This window comes from Echinops telfairi, unplaced genomic scaffold (assembly GCF_000313985.2).
Source record: "Echinops telfairi isolate 266 unplaced genomic scaffold, ASM31398v2 ScPeMD7_22;HRSCAF=79, whole genome shotgun sequence".
Classification (NCBI taxonomy): domain Eukaryota; kingdom Metazoa; phylum Chordata; class Mammalia; order Afrosoricida; family Tenrecidae; genus Echinops; species Echinops telfairi.
The window spans coordinates 5819114-5835431 of record NW_022103919.1 but is presented as its reverse complement, the minus strand read 5'-3'; the positions used below and the strand labels follow the sequence as shown (position 1 = coordinate 5835431).

Sequence of the window (16318 nt, the reverse complement as noted above, 5' to 3'; positions counted from 1 at the left end):
CTTCCATAGTTCTTGAGTGCGTGCAATTGTATCACCTTTGCCAACAGTCCCCGATTCCAACGCTCCCAAAGGAGAGGCGGCACCACAGTGCTCACAGACACACGTGGTGGACATGCCGCCCCACTCAGGCTTTAAACACACATTTCGCATCAAGGGCTGTTCCGTCCCACCACCAGTAGCGGGGCTGACTCACCTCCAAGTTGGCAGTGAAGCCCCCGGCCTCCTCCTCTTTGTGCTCAGGCGTCGGATAGATCCAGATGAAGCCGTTGTTCCCCAGAATCACTGAGGCACCGCACGGCAAGTCATGGAAATGAGTCTTCTGCCGTTTGACGAGGGAGGGGGACACCTGGACCAAAACTCCCTGGCCTAGCTAGGGGGGGGGGGGGAGGCACAAATCACTGTAGGAGGACCACTCAGAAGACATAAAAACATCTAAATCCATAGGGTTTTATACATTCCAAGAGAAGGCAATTTCTAATTCTCTGATAACTTCCCTTGCAGTGGTCATTACATGACATTCAAGGCTGATGAGCTGGCTCTTAGAAGACAGTACTAATGAGGGCTTGGGTTTGAGCTTCCTGTTGGGTCTACGAGTCTACTCGATGATCCGGGATGCCACCTTTAATTGCACTGGCTATCGTGCACGTGAGATGTGTGCCGGGGGCCTGGGAAAGGCAGTATTTGCAGGGTGGCATCTGGGCTTTCATGGCAGGGACTTGGATGCTGTGGCGATGGCCATCACCCTCAGGGAGTTCCATACCAATAAGGCCAAGAAACGAATAAAGTCGTAATTTTATTACGTATGCTATCTGAACATAAACAAACAGCTTCACTAATGTAACCTTATACAAGAGAAATCCAGGTACTCACTCCAGGGATAAATCAATCTTTCCTAAAACTAAGACCCATTTTATTGATCAGATGTCTCGCTAAGGGCCGAGACAGGCTGTTAGCTCCTTTTGTTCCAAGAACTGCATCTCAGCCCTGACCCCAGGGCCAATCTGCAGCGTGCCTCTAGAACAGCGGTTCTCAACTTGTGGGTCCCGACCCCTTGGGGGGTGGGGTGGGGGTGAACGACCCTTTCACAGGGGTCGCCCGATTCATCACAATGACAGTGATGAAGTAGCAATGAAACTAGTTTTATGGTTGGGGGTCACCCCCACATGAGGAGCTGCATGAAAGGGTGGGGACATTAGGAAGGTTGAGAACCGCTGTTCTAGAAGCTACAGTGACTAGAGCCTCCTGGTCCACAGTTATTGGGGGTTCTGGCCCCACCGCAGGAAAGGAATGGAACTGTCCTCCTCTATAAAGCTCCTGACCTTCCCCGCGCTGCACTCTGCGTGCTGACACAGTGGGAGGCCAGCGCTGCAGCGTTGAGTAGGTTCTTGGGTGAGAATTCCACAAGAGCTTCCGGGACTCAGAGTCAGCCGTGAAGTCTTGGCCAACCGACAGGGAGACGAAGCACCCAACTTACTTTGCCGTACTTCAGACTCCTCGTGTGCAGGGAAACGGCTCCGTCGGAGAACACGGCCTGTACCTCAGCCTGGCCAGAGCGATGAAGGAAAAACACCAGCGGCCCACCGTCACCTCCCCTCCCGACCCCATGTGCCTGACCCCAACGTCCCCATCCGTCCCCTTTGTCTCCACCAGACCCCGCTCTAAGGACGCTGTGACCAGACCTCTCCTTTCTGGTTGTCAAGGGTTTCTGGGAAGAAGCCCACTCTTTCCGCTCCGTACAAGAAAAGTCAAACCTTCACCAAGCACGCTGGAGCTCAGCCTGTGCTCGGGTCTGAACAGCGAGCTCAGCCCGAGGGAAGGAGACCTGGACACTTAACCTGGGCCGCCAGACGCCAGGCAGGGCTACAGGGATCTCCTGCCAGAGCGGTACCATTTCTGGGACAAGGCCCAGCGCCACAGGAAACAGGCAGGATACACTGATGAGGTCCCCTTCCTGCAAGAAACCTCTCATTGCAAGCTCATCTTCTGCAGATCGCCGCCTCTGAAACACACCGAGAAAGGACCACGTTACTTAGTCCCCATTCTCCCCTTGTCGCCTCTCCCCACAGGTCTATGAAGTCAACTGCAACCTTCAGACACTGAGGACTACAGCCTGTTTAGATCACCTGTGCCCTCAACATAAACGCCTGACAACCCTCTATTCCAGCTCACACACCTCCCTCCACTGAACACTCCTCAACTGACTTACCTGATGGTCAAAGCCCTCCCAACCGAGGCCAGCCTTTCTGTGCCAACCCTCCCTGCCCAACAGGACCAAGCTACTGCCTACTTCACGGTATCTCTGCTTGCACATTTCCTTTATCTCAGAATTCCTGATTACACCATTCAAATTCTATCCATCCTCCAAGGATCGACTTACTGATCTCCTTTCGCTGAAATTAATCCATCCTTTTGTTCAACTACACGCTTGTTTATTTTTCCACTGCCAGGGGCGCGGCTTCATGATCACAGAGCCCCTGCCAGTCTGAAAGAGCTCTCAGAAGTCAATCGAGTCTCCTCTGTCTCGGCATTGTCCACAGGACCTAGCACCCTAAGCCTCGGCCCACAGGCTGGGCTGCAGATCGAGGTGAACCGGGCATTTTACAAGGGAGTGCAATCGTGCCTGGAATAACCAAGTCCCCCTCACTCACAAAACAAAAACCACCTCAAAGCAGCTCTGCAACGCACCCTTCACTGTGCAACGGGTGCTAGACCCAGAGAAGGAAAACTGTCTACACCAAGGGTCTAGGGCTCCTCTTCCCAACTCTCTTTTCGGATCCCGCTCCATGGTGGCTCCTCCTCCTCTCCCCACACTGGGGGGACTGAGCCTACCTTTACCTGCAGGCAGCAAACGGCACAGCAGGCAAAGGGGAGCAAAAGAGGCAAACTCCTGGGTAGAGCCGAGGTCTCTGGCGGTGCGGAAGGCCTCAAGGCTGACCTGAGCAAGCAAGACCCCGCTGGAGACCCTTACCAGCTCTCCTCCGGGAAGGTTCATGGACGAGAGAAGCAAGACTGAGTCCAGTCTGGAGTTGGTCTCCACCTTCCACCTCTTCTGTTGAACCTACAGAGACATTCCACCGCTGCTACATACTCCGGAGGGAGGGGCTCACGCCGCAGGTGACTGACAATCCCACCTGAAGCAAGCCAGGCATTTCCAGCAAAGGTGGCCCAACCGTCAAACGCGCACCACAGGCTGACCACCCCGTCCATGAACTCACCAGCCTGCCCTTGTTTGCTACAAATCAATCTGATAGCACTTTACCTCTGTGATTCTCCCCACGACAATGTCTCCCACTTCACCGTTATACCTGAAAGATAAAAAGCTCATCAGTGAACAGACCTGGCATGACAGTGACCAAACACCGCATGGGACTTTCGTCCAAGTGGATGCGGGCTGTCCCGGGCCTTTAGCAAGCTCCCCTGACGAGGCTGTTTGCACTCACCTTCAGGAACCGAGAGCTTCACACATCCCTCCGTGTATAAAATGGCCATTAATCATTCTTAAACCAACACTTATCACACAGTTTATGAAGCCTGAAAAACCTATTTGGCTAGGTTGCATGGTCGTGTACAGTGTGGGGCGTTTTCCCAAGGGCTCTGCACTAGCCAGAAGAGGAAAATGGAGATTTGGAGACAGTGTGCCCGCAACGAGGTACCGTGCCAGTCAAATGGGCCTATTCCCTGTCTCAGGTCCCTCCTCCCCCAGTAACCCCGCACCCCTCGGATTCTAATGATGAAGTGCTCCAGGGCTGGCGATCAGACCTTTGCCCTTTTCGGTCCACGCGCATCTCTCAGCACAATCGGACAGTGGTGAACGCACCCATGACGAACGACCTCACTCACTCCAGTCTAGCCAACTGTTGACCACCCGGCTTCTTCCTGAGATGACTAGTAGGCATTTCCAGACATAACAAGTCCAAAACTAAGCTTGCCAGCAGCGACCCCCACCACCTTCCTCCCCACCACCAGCAAACTGTTCCTCTCCTCTTCCCCCCGTAAATGACTTCATCCCCGCAATGCTCAAGGCGAAAACCTTGGAAAGACATCCTTGATTCCAGCCTCTCATGATCCATGACCAGTCCAGCGGGAGACCTGCCAGAGCTACCTTCCAAGTACACGCAGAACCAAATCCCTACTGCCCACTTCTGTGGCTGCTCTACCTCATGTAAGGCACCATCAGATCGCATCCCTCTGCTCTACCCGCTCCAGGGTCTTCCCAGGTCACACCCAAAGCCCAAAGGTGCCCACTCTGTGTACCCCCGTACCCGCACCTTTCCTCTGCCCGTATCTCCTCTCCTCTCCACACACACTGTACCAACACCACCAACTTCCTTTCTGGTGGTAAGCTCTGCGCTGAGTGCCCGAGTTAGCATCTCATGGAATGCTAACAAAAGCCCTATGAGGGAGACAGTCTGGGCTTTCATTTCCCAAAAGCTGCACTCCTCCATGCCGTCGTTCCTAGAGCCGGGCTCGGAATCAGATTCGGAGCGAGAGGGCAGTTGGGAGGTGGGAGACAAGAGACTTGGCCTTGAAGTACGGAATGCCCCAAGAGAAGAGTACACACCTCTCATCCTCACCTGGTATTCAGCGCTTTCACACAGATCAGCTTGTTCACTCTCTCCACAGAGCCGGCCACCGATGCAATGAGCTTCTCCTCCCCCATATAGGTCCCATGGCCCCTGGCACAAGACAGAGAGCAAAGATACCAGGGTAACACCTGGGGTGACCTCTCCCCCCAAAGACCCCTTGTGCCTTAAAAGCCTGGCTTTCATCACGGCTACTCTGTGGTTGCTCTGAGTCAGAATCGACTCGATGGCAATTAGGTGGCTGGTTATCTGACGGGCCTGGAACACTGCTTCTGCTTCAGATGTCCCTTTCTCTATCACACCTACCCCCTGAAAACAGAAATCCACTCTGTGGCCGGTACTGCCATATTCTCAATGCCCCTGCCCAGCTTCTGTTCATTCCATCACATCTACCATCGAGCATGAGTTGTCTATTTCTTTATCGTGCTTGCTCGTTATTAGTCCCTCCTTGTTAGAATTTAACCCCATCGGAACCACGGTTGTACCCTGTTAGATGGTACATGATCTGAAGGTGCTGGATGCATGAACGAGCAACGGCTTTTCGTGTTTCCTAGGACTCAGTCACCCCAAACTGGCCAAAGGCAAGGTTGTAAACGCTGTGCCGCCCCACGGGTACGTGGGTCCCCCCCCACTCCTTGCAAACAACCACAAGCTGAAAGACCACCCATACGAATCCTGTCTCTCTGTGAAGATGGGATTATGATGGGGGTTATGTCTTTCAAATGATAACTTTCATGTAATCCTCACGACAGTGTTAGAGGAGCGCTGGTGGCATAGCGGGTTACACTTTGGGCTGCTGACTACAAGGTCAGCAGTTTGAACCCACCAGCAGCTTCATGGGAGAAAGATGGGGCCTTCAATTCCCATAAAGAGTTAAGAGTCTCAGAAACCCAGAGGGGCAGTTCTCCCCTGTCCTACAAGGTCACTATGAGACAGAATCGAGTCAGCAGTCAAGGGCAGTGAGTTTGGTTTGTTTTCTGGACATTAAGAGATATTCCTGTTTGTCATTATTTAAAAAATGATCAAACACCATTCAAGAACTAGTAATAGGGGACTGTGGCAGGACTCGGGGTAGCACTGAGCTGCTCCCTGGTTTGAACCCACCAGTCACTCCACAGGGAAACGACGAGGCTCCCTCATCCCGTAAAGATTTTAAGTCTCAAAGGGGCAGTTCGACTCTGTCCTGTAGGGCCTCTAGCCCTGGCATTACCTCGATGGCGCGAGTTTTGAGCAGCAGGTCTGGAACCAGGGCGGTTTGACTCAAAACCCTGTTCTTTTAGCGAACGACACTGCCTTTAGACCCCCAAAGCTCGTATATCCCGATGCATGCAACAGCCTATTTGCCTGTCCTACACCCAAACAAGGACTGACTGCCAACCCCAGTCCCGCTTAGCCCCAGTGAGGCGGAGGTGACATCAGAAAGGAACAGGAAAGAGGCTCGGCGCCGGATCCCCCAAGACTGCGGGCGGAGGAAGGAGCCGCCAGAAGGCCGGGGAGGAGGGCTTCGGGGCGCACGGGCAAACGCGAACGCACCCCGCGCCGGAAGCCCACCCCCCGGGCGCTCTGGGGCTGGGCCCGGGGCGCGGGTTACGGGCTACGAGGCCACGTGCAGAGCCCCGCAGCAGCTCGCGGCAGTCCCGAGCGCCCAGGTCCCCCATACCGCATGAAGCCCGTGTCGGTCGTGATGGTGTCGCCCGGCACCACCAGGTGTTTCTTCGTCTCGCGACCCAAGCTCTCGCTAAAGGGCTTACGAGCCACGGGAAGCCTCATCTCCATCGCCATCTTGGCGCCAATGACCTGCGCAGGCGCAGGCGGGGACGCACCATTGGCGAATCCCCGCCGACGCTCGCCGGGCGGGCTGGGCGGGGCCCCAGAGAAGCCACCAATGGGAGCGCTCAGCCAGTTGATGATTGGCACTCATCAGGTTAAAGTCGGGGACGGAGGAGCCAATTGCCGTGCAGCTTTCTAAGGAGGCGGGACCTGTGGAAAACTCCTACACACTGCCCTCCAGCCGTACTCTCAGTCTCTTAGTGACCCTGTACAGAGTTTTCGAGGGTGTCAGTCTTCACAGGAGCAGCCTCGTCTTTCTCCCGCGGAGCGGCTGGTGAGTTTGAACCACCGACCTTGCGGTTAAAACAGCCCAACGCCTAACCCACAGCGCCACCAGGGCGCCTGAGTACTGTATAATAAAATGTCACCTTAGATAACACATGGCTTTGACCCAAACTGCCTCATATTGTTTACTAGGATTATAGATATTTGAGAAAGGGACCGCGGGGTTTTCTTTCCAACAATAAACTGATGAGTTTGATTTTTTTTTTAATTGTATGAGAGAAGTCAGGAGGATGGAGAATTGGGAGGGGTGAGGTGGGAGATCTACACTGTATTGAACCCAAAGAGGAGCCCCTTTTCTCAGTTGCTAGTAGTCCCAGCACCTCCCACCCAACCATGCTCCAGACACACACTGGGTCTCACTCCCAGGTCTTTTGAGTGAGTTGGTTGACTTTAGCATTTCTTTTAGAAAAATAATAAACTGTCTAACAAGTCAACCCTTACAAGGCAGGTGTATATGACAGGGAAGAGGAGAGAGAAAACGAAATCAAGCAACCCATTGCCAGCGAGTCCATCCACACGCACAGGGACCCTCCACGGGGTTTCTGAGACCAGAAATCATTAAGCAAGCAGAAAGCATGCTCTTTCTCTGGTGGAGCAGTGGCTGGGTTTGAACCATCAACCCTGTGGTGCTTCAAAGGCCCCACGGCCCCACAAAGATCCTCACTTATGTTTATATATTTAGTGAATTGAACACTTTCCATGTCCCAGACACAAGTGTCTTCACCTCCATGACCTGTTAAATGAGACCAGTTCCCTCACCTCTTGTTAGCCTCACCCTGACCCTTACCCTGTATGGTTTATGGTACGAATCCCTAGGTTTCCACCTCTGAGAATTGGAGATGATAATTCTTCAAAAGAAGGGTACTTCTTTCACCTAAGCTAGGCTTATGACTACCAGACCTGTGGGACAATCTCTGATACAAATATTAGTGCTCTCCAGGTCTCTGGGCAAGTGGCCTCACATGCCTCCCTACCTTGAAGGCACTGGAGCAAAAGCAAGTGCAAGGACGCATCTGTTGAGCCCAGCCATGGCCAGAAGAGGGCAGTGGTGCCTTGGGAATGGAGATAGCCCAGCCAGGTGTAAGCATGATCCTGAGCGCCCCTGGACCAAGAGGTGAGGTAGTGTTGCCATCTTGTTGGGACAAACACAGCCTCCACCCCTTCCATTTTCACAACCCTCCTAGTGGCACAGTGGCTAAGCAGGAGGAGAAAGAAGTGCCCATCTATTTCCATAAAGATGAGGGACTGGGGGCCACTTCTACTCTGTCCCGTAGGGCCCCTGCGAATGGGAATCCACCTGACAGCAACAAGTGCTTTGTTGCTGTGGCGTTGACTTGATGCGTGGCAGTCATGTGTGTCAGTATAGAGTGGATTCTGTATGCAGCGATGATACACCCAAAGAACCCGCTGGGATCCGATTGATTCTGACCCATTGCTACCCAATAGACAGAGCAGAGCTGCCCCTGTAGGTTTCACACACTGTAAATCCTTCCAGGAGTGGAAGCCCCATCTTCCTGGTGATTCTGAATTGCTGACTTGGTGGTGAGCAGCCCAGTGCATAACCCACAATGCCCCGGGGCTCCCTGCGCAGGCATGCTCAAAACCAAACTCGCTGTCTTTGATTCCATGCCGACTTGTAGCAGCCCTGCATGTCGGACAGGGCAGAGCTGCCCCTGGGAGTTCCCAAGTTTCAATGGCACCTGACTTACTCCATTCACTGAACATCTCGCAACGACCTAGGCCTTCACTGGCTGCTTTAAAAAACAACCTGTTATTGATTCCTCATGACAACTTGGCTTATTGTGGGGCCATTGTTGGTTCTGACCGTCATTTGGGGTCGTTGAGTCTCCAAAATACATCGGCAGCTGAACTAGGCTCCAAGGTGACTTCCTGCCCCATCATCTGCTCACTCTCTTCACCATCAGGTGGGTGCATGGATGCCAGAAACACCACTGCACATCCCAGAGGATTTGTAAAAAAGGCAGTCTCCGGACCCAGGCGGAGGCATTGAGGCTTTATAAAGGACTCATGGTTTCGAACTGCTGACCTTGTGGCATGCAGCACAGTGCATAGCCCCTACGCCACCAGCGTCCTTTTTCCTAGAGCTGCCAAAATGAAGAATATGCATCTCTTGTCTCACCAGTCTGGGGGATAGATATCAGAACGCAGGCCCAGGCAAGGATGTTCTATCTCCCTCCCGCCTTCCCCAGACTCATGGGAAGCTCCTTCCTTGTCTCTCAGGCAGTCTTTGGCGGGTAGAGTCATCTCCGCAGGGCTGTCTTTCCTGGACCTCTGGGTCTCTTCTCTTTCCTGAGGCCCCACGCTGCTCTGGTATGATCTCATGGGCAATGAACATTTTCAGTGGGCCTGTTATGGATTGCATTGAATGCCACAAAGTATATAGGGTAATCCCTTACCTCTATATTTATGTATACAATTCCACTTGGGAATAAGGCTCTCTTTGTTAGGTTAATGAGGTCATATCACTGTAGGGGGTGCCTTACACGGATCCCCTGTGAGATAAGAACCAAGCTGAATAGGCAGAGAATGCAAAGAACCTAGGAAGTTACCGGATGGCTTGCTAACCACAAGGTCAGCAGTTCGAAACCACCAGCCCCTCTGTGGGAGAAAGAGGCCGTCTGCTCACATAAAGATGTACAGCCTCAGAAACCCACAGGGACAGCCCTGTCCATTAGGACCACTGGGAGTCGGAATCAACTCCATGGCAGTGAGTTTGGGTATGAAGCAGAGACGGGAGGAGATGGATGTCGAGCCACCTGGAGATCTCCGAGGAACCAGGGAACAGAGAGAGAAAGCCTCCCTGGAGCAGGCTCCTGCACTGTGAGCACGTAGAGTTCTTCTGTCTTTTTGTTTGTTTGTTTTGCTTTTAATCATTTTATTGGGGGCTCATACAACTCTGATCACAATCCATCCATCCATCCATCCATCCATGGTGTCAAGCCCATTTGTACATTTGTTGCCCTCATCCTTCTCAAAACATCTGCTTTCTGCTTGAGAGTTCTGTCTTTAGAGCAGCACCAGACAACTAAGACAGACCTTGTTTTCAAACAGTCACCGGAACCAAGGAGTAGACTTAAAGACCTATTTTGGGGAGTGGGGGGGGACGTAATTCAAACGATAACCAAATTCACTGCCATTGAGTCAAGTCCGACTCATGACAGCCCTACAGGACACGGTTGAACTGCCTGCCTGGTGGGTTTCCAAGACTGAAGCTTTTTACAGGAGTTGAAAGCCTCATCTTTCACCGTGGGAGCAGCTGCTGGTGCCCAACTGCTGACCTTGTGGACGGCAGCCCAACCCATAACCACTGATCTCCAGGGCTCCTCAGTAGCAGCACCTGTAAAATAGATGCTGAAGAGTAACCTCTATGTGCTTGTTTGCTTGCTTGCCATCTACCTCCCTCACTGACTGGGGTAGGTACATAATCTGTTGACAGTTTGAGACTTAAGAGTGAAGGGGTGGAGTTTAGCCTGTCAATCAGGTCGCAACTTGATGACCTCATTTAGAGGTGCTAGGGAGCTCAATAGTTCGCTGGAGGTGGGACACACACTCACTCCTTGCGAGACATTCCTGATGATAAACCTGATGGAGCTATGCTGGTGCAGCCAGAGCCCAGAGCGGGAGGAGCCAAGTGGAGACCCCTGCCAGTGTTGAGATGCTTCCACCGCCACTGGATCCACAAGACTTTTCACTTCCTGGCCTGTGATCTTCCTGCATTCAGCATCATTGTATGTCTGCGTGAGTCTAAAGAGGAATTTACAGAATAGTATTGGATATATGGGCTAATATTGGGCTTATGGACTTGATCTGGTTGGGGCTAGGTGTTCTTAAAATACAGTTGCTCTTGTATATAAAGCCCCTTCTTATATACCCATGAGCGTCTGTGAATTTGTTTCTCTAGTCTACCCAGGGTAACGCACAGACTGAAGACAATATTAGGCCTTCCTTTCTAATTTGGAGACATTTTATTTCCCTCTCTCACCTTCTGTCCCGGACCAGGACCCTTGGTAGGTCTCTAGAGACTAGGTTCAAATCCCAGCTCTGCCACTCACGAACTGCCCAGGCTTTGTTTCCTTTGTTCACTGCTGAGTCCTCAAGACCCTAGCATGTGTACGTGACACATAGCCGGCCCTCACTACACATGTGTTGACTGAACAAACGAGTAGGTTCCAGGAGCAATTGCTGCAAAGGACCCAGGGGTGCCATCAGGCTGCTCAAGCGTTCAGAGGTGGTGGAGGGAGGCGAACCGGAGACCCTCCAGCCGAGACGGCGTCGAGTGAGCTTTGACGTGAAAGCAGCATCAATCCTGAAGAGCTGGGGAGGAGGAGGCGTGAATGCCAAGTGGAAGGAACAGACAAGGAAAACTGAACACAGAACCGAGTGGAAAGAGAAGCAGAAGGGATGCTTTCGGCCCAGAGCGCTTGGCCCAATTCTGATCTGCCCTCTGGCTCCAGCTTGTGTCCCATTAAAGTGGCAAAAGTAATCGTATAGATTTTCCTCTCAGAGATGTGCACAAAGATTTCTGCACAAGAATGCTCATCAGAATATCGATTCTCTTAAAAATATTAGATGAATGCATGACATGGAGAATATTTATAGTATGACACTAAATTTTTTAAAAAAGGTATAGCATTACCCAACTTTGTTGTATACCCATATGAAAACTCACGAGGGACGTACGTCAAGATGAAAGAAGTCATTAGTTAGGCTAATTAAGGAGCTCTGGTGATGTAGTGGTTCTGCGTTGGGTTGCCATCCACAAGGTCAGCAGTTTGAAACCCCCCACCAGCTCCGTGGGAGGAAGAAAGGATTTTCTACTTCCATAAGGATTGACCGTCTCAGAGGCTCCCAGGTGGGGCTCCCTCTCTTACAGGAGCATTAGGAGTCAGTATTGACTCAAAGGCAGGAGGTTGGTTTTATGGGTGCCTTTCATTTTTCTTCTATTATTATTTTTCCTGTTATAAAATTTCAATAAATAAAAATGCCTAATTTTCTGATCACAAAAACAAAAAGAAAGGGGGTTAAAAAAACAAAAAACATTTTAAAGAACGCTCTGTTTTTCTGAATGGTACCTAACACTACCAAGTGCTCTGAAAAGGATCACATTAGAAGGTCCTGGTGAGAGTGGAAGAAAAACGTGGGTCAAGTCTCAAAATAATAAAAGTGATCAGTTTCCTGGTGAGATGGAGACTGGTAGGACCCCAAGACACAGTCTGACCCCCACGACCTGTAGGACTGCCCACCACCCCTGTTAGAATAATCAAGCATGGACGATCCAAAGGGCAGCATTTCCCCAAGGACAGAGCTCAGAGGGTCAGGAAAGAAGTAGGAATGGAGACAGGGGAGCCGGGGAAGAAGTCAGACAAGCGATGGATGAGTCAAAGCCAAGTGTGTATGAAGGGCTGCATGTAAAAATGATGATCCACTCTGTCCATCTTCACCCAATTCACCAAAAAGAGTTTAAAATACTTTTTTAAAGGAATACTCAATTCTTTTCCAAAAAGCAGGAGCAGAGCGAATACATGCAGAATTCCGGCTGTGGATGTTCAGGTGCACTCAGCACCTCTATCTGTGCATCAATTTAGATGCACAGACCATCTCTGCCTTGAGGCAGCCTACTCTAACCTAGAGCTCAGGAGTGGGGACCTGTCTTACAAAACAGGTGTCAAGTGGTCTTGGATGGGAGCTATCTAATTCTCTGCCATAGAGCTTATCAACCACTCACAGACCCACTCTCCCAGCCAGCCAGCCAGCCCCAAGTTCTATTTCTTTCTTGAAACTGAAAACTTAGGCTAAGTGTACTTCCATTTATGAAATCCAAGGGAGAAGGGAGGTATAGCTGCTTCAGATGGCTTGTTGGAGAGGCCTACAATCCCTTAGACCCACCAAAGTATTAGCTCTCATCACAAAACAAACCCACTCCCATCCAGTCAGTTCTGACTAACAGGTACTCTCTAGGGGGGTTCCTAGACTTTTCGGGAGCAGACGGCCCCTTAGAGAGGCTGGTGGGTTTGAACTCCTGACCTTGGCAGCAGCCCATTGTCTAACGCAACCATGCCAACAGCTTCCAATGATTGAGCTCTGCTTCAGGCACTTTGTTCAATTAGAGGCAGTGTCTCAGTTAACCCCATGCTGTTCTTGGGAGCTAAGAGCACCCCATTGCCCATACAAAGGACTGAGACTTAGAAATACTAATTGACTTGCCCAGTCACAAGCGATAGCAGAGCTAGGATTTGAACCCAGCCCTACCGTCCTCTTCCTACTGAAGGTACCAGTCCATGACAAGGAAAGACAAATCCAGGTTAGAAAGTCCTCAAGCTCGCATTAATCACAAATGGCATGATACTGTACCTGGAAAGGCCCAAGGAATCTACAGACAGCCATGAGAACGAATAAGTGAGTTTTACAAAGCCACGGCCTTCCTGTGGGAATGCCTACTGTCCGTGGACTGAACGGGAAGGTGGGGTGCCCTTGAGTCAGACGCCTCCTCTTGCCACTCTCCAGCTAAGTGACGGGCAAGCGACTTGCCTTCTCTATGTCTCGGTTTGCTTATTCTTCAAAAGGATGTCAGCAAGAAGGTCCGCCTCCTGAGGCTGTTGGCAGGCGCCTTGGAATGAAAAGTCACCCAAACCAAGCTCACTGGCTCCTTGCGACCCTGCAGGACAGGGGAGAACGGCCCTTGTGAGTTTCCAAGACTGCCCCTCTTCATGGGAGTAGAAAGCCCGTCTTTTTCCCACGGAGTGGCTGATGGTTTCGAACTGCTGACCTTGCAGTTAGCTGTCCAACCGGTAACCAGTCTGCCACCAGGGCAATGCAGTCATCTAGCTCTCTAAGCCAGGGCAGTGATTGTGTTCACGTGTCTTTGTAGAGGAAGTGATTGTGTTCACATGTTCAAAAGGCAGTGATTGTGTTCACATGTCTTTGTAGAGGAAAGGCCCACTTGAGAAGGATGGGGGAGTAGGGGGAGGTGGGGAAGTGTGTCAAGGACTGTGCTGGAAATGCCAGTAAGGTCAGAATTTAGGCTCTCATGACATGCCTCCATCAGGATGGTAGTTCCCCTCTCTGAGACCCCTAGCCGTTTGTTCATCCTTGACTTCCCAGTGTCTAGCTCAGGTCCTGGCGCTAGAGGTCCCCGAGTCTGCAATTACAACTCACTGCCACCAGGCGGGTTCTGGAGCCCAGGTTGTGGCCCTTGTGTTAACTGTGACGTCACAGAATTTACTTTGGCAAGTGAGTTCGATTTCTGAACAAGAGCCCGACAGGTTTCTCTGAAGTCTGGCTCCTGCAGTTCTTCTTCCTAAAGCCAGCATTGTCCCTTACTCCTGGGAGGCCTGGTGTGTGAGCCGAATGATGTTTTCCCCCACACATCCTTCTCCTTAGAGACGGGAACGTTTGGCTGCTGGACGAGAGCCCTAGGTGGTGGGTACAGTGTATGGAGGGCAGTGTTAGAAGCTGCTGAAGCCATTGGAAGCCTCCTGGTGAGCTGTCAGAGGAGAGGCACGGACAAACGCATTAGAGAGAGGAAGTAAGATGGAGACACAGGGGCAGCAGGCAGTGGCTAATGCAGAGCTACTGCTTTGTAAGTTTCTCTTTAATAGGCAGCAGGGACAGTGACACCGGGTTGTGGATGCACTCAACACCACTGACCTGTACGTTAAAACACCGTGACAACGGTCAGCATGCTCGGTGTTGTTACTGCACTTTGCCCAAGTTAAAAAAAAAAAATCTACCAAATAAATACATCTACAAGTAAAGGTTGGCCGTTTTTGTTTTTTTTTTAAAATGAGGAGAAGCGGAGGATGGAAACGGACCACGCAGGGAAGGGGGATGAACGGTGGTACATGGAAGAGCGTGCATGGAATCAGGATGCAGATCAACTGTTGAATGTGAAACTCTGATCTGCCGTGTCAACTTTCACCTGATTCACAGTGAAAAGTGTTAAAATCATATAGGTATTTTTTCAAGGAGAGGCAAAGTTCATGATGGGAGGCAGGAGGACAAAGAAGGTGGTGACTTGGTCACCATTCCCAGTCCGGAGGAGGAAACAACCCCCAGATGGAGCCTGTAACTGCAGGAGTCCCGGGCACTTCCTGCCTGTGCCCCAGGGTAGACTGGATGGTGTGCTCCCACCAAAACGGATGGATTGGGGAACACACACACACACACACACACACACACACACGTCAGGCTCTCTCTAAATGGAGATGGCCTGTGTGTGTGTACAAGTGGGAACACACAAGGGTCTGCAGGGTGTGAGTGTGAACGTGTCCCCACACCCTCTCAGGAGGATGTACACAGAGATGTAGCCACGTGATGCCTGGAAGCGTGCCCACCCAGTGGGTTCTAAGAGTGACACCCTCATGACCGGCAAGTGTGCCAGCACAGGTGTGAATTCACCCGCCAGCTGCATAACTCCACCTTGGACCAGGAGTCCAAAAGAGGAGAGTGGGAAGCTGGCTTTTTGTGGACAGTGAAGCCCCTTGACCCTTCCTTCCTTGCTGACCCTCAAGGAGGGTCTGGCGACTGGTGCCTGGTGTGTTCACAGAGGTTAGGCATTGGGCAGCCCACTGGCCTGCCCTCAGTGGCTGCTTGACCGTCTTCCAATTGACCATGACAATGACATATAAACATTTGGGGGAAGTAAAGTGAGAGTCAGCTGGGAACCAGAAGGAATCAGCCTTCTCTTTCTGAGGCATCCTGTTGCTATGCACTGGGGTCAACCTCTTTGGAAGCTGATAGTTCAGTTGTGGCCCATGAAATTTTCCCTGGGACCACCTCCAGGGTAACTTTCAAAAGCAGCAAGTAGAACACCTCTGTCTCCAGCTCCTAGGCCCTGTCTAGATTTCATTTTCACGTACACCAAAGTGTTTGCCCATCACCAGGTGAAGAGATAAATGCTCCAAGTAGTTTTTATTTTAGAATATAAGAGGTACAAATGTATTTACAGTTATACATATACAATCAAATAATATATATCACAGTTTTGTAAATATCATTTTAGGTAAATATTTACAAAGTTAAAGTGACCATTTTCGGGAAGTAGAACACGCTTTCTTGAAAACTCTATACATTTTATACTTTTCGTTCTTATTATATTTATTTTACAAAAACGCCCTACAAGAGATTCCGGTAAGGGACTGCAAAGTGGGAGAGACGACACCAGAGGGTGCTAAAGGCTGAAGTTTGGGGAAGGGAAGGTCGGGTGGGCAGGTGGGTCTGGAACCCTCTGGAAGCTTGGGAGTGCTTTCCAGTGGGCCAGGAAAAGCCAGGTAGCCTGGAGGGCACGGGGTGGGGGTGGGGCGGGCAGTCTTGCCCTACACTTGGCCTGTGGCCTAAAGAAGCCTCGAGGAGGGAAGCCACCACCTTCCTACGCAAGAAGTCAGGGCTGAAGGAGGGTCCCACTCCCTCATTTTACAGATGGGGAAACTGAGGCCTAGAAGGGGCGTGGCCGTGCCCAGAGTCCCGCCAGTGGATGTATGTGTTACCGCCACCCTCAACTTGCTCGTGCCTCCTTGGTCCTCAGGGAGCCAGGTTTCGGGGGAACAGCCCCAAGTCTCGCTGGGTGGGGTTCTCCTGGGTCCACTTCAGCACGCACCCCC

General features: G+C 51.4%; 2 protein-coding genes across 2 annotated transcripts in view; both read right to left on the bottom strand.

Moving 5' to 3' along the window:
• EXOSC2 (exosome component 2) overlaps nucleotides 1-6365 on the bottom strand; it is a 7827-nt gene extending 1462 nt beyond the window's left edge. Inside the window, exons 1-7 of the mRNA XM_004713252.4 lie at nucleotides 6244-6365; nucleotides 4575-4676; nucleotides 3260-3305; nucleotides 2969-3058; nucleotides 1934-1999; nucleotides 1475-1543; nucleotides 194-370 (exon numbers count right to left, since the gene is read on the bottom strand). Coding sequence (XP_004713309.1) covers nucleotides 194-370; nucleotides 1475-1543; nucleotides 1934-1999; nucleotides 2969-3058; nucleotides 3260-3305; nucleotides 4575-4676; nucleotides 6244-6365 — 672 coding nt within the window. The remainder of the gene's footprint in view (nucleotides 1-193; nucleotides 371-1474; nucleotides 1544-1933; nucleotides 2000-2968; nucleotides 3059-3259; nucleotides 3306-4574; nucleotides 4677-6243) is intronic.
• Nucleotides 6366-15833: 9468 nt separating this feature from the next.
• PRDM12 (PR/SET domain 12) overlaps nucleotides 15834-16318 on the bottom strand; it is a 14621-nt gene continuing 14136 nt past the window's right edge. Inside the window, exon 5 of the mRNA XM_030885127.1 lies at nucleotides 15834-15856. Coding sequence (XP_030740987.1) covers nucleotides 15834-15856 — 23 coding nt within the window. The remainder of the gene's footprint in view (nucleotides 15857-16318) is intronic.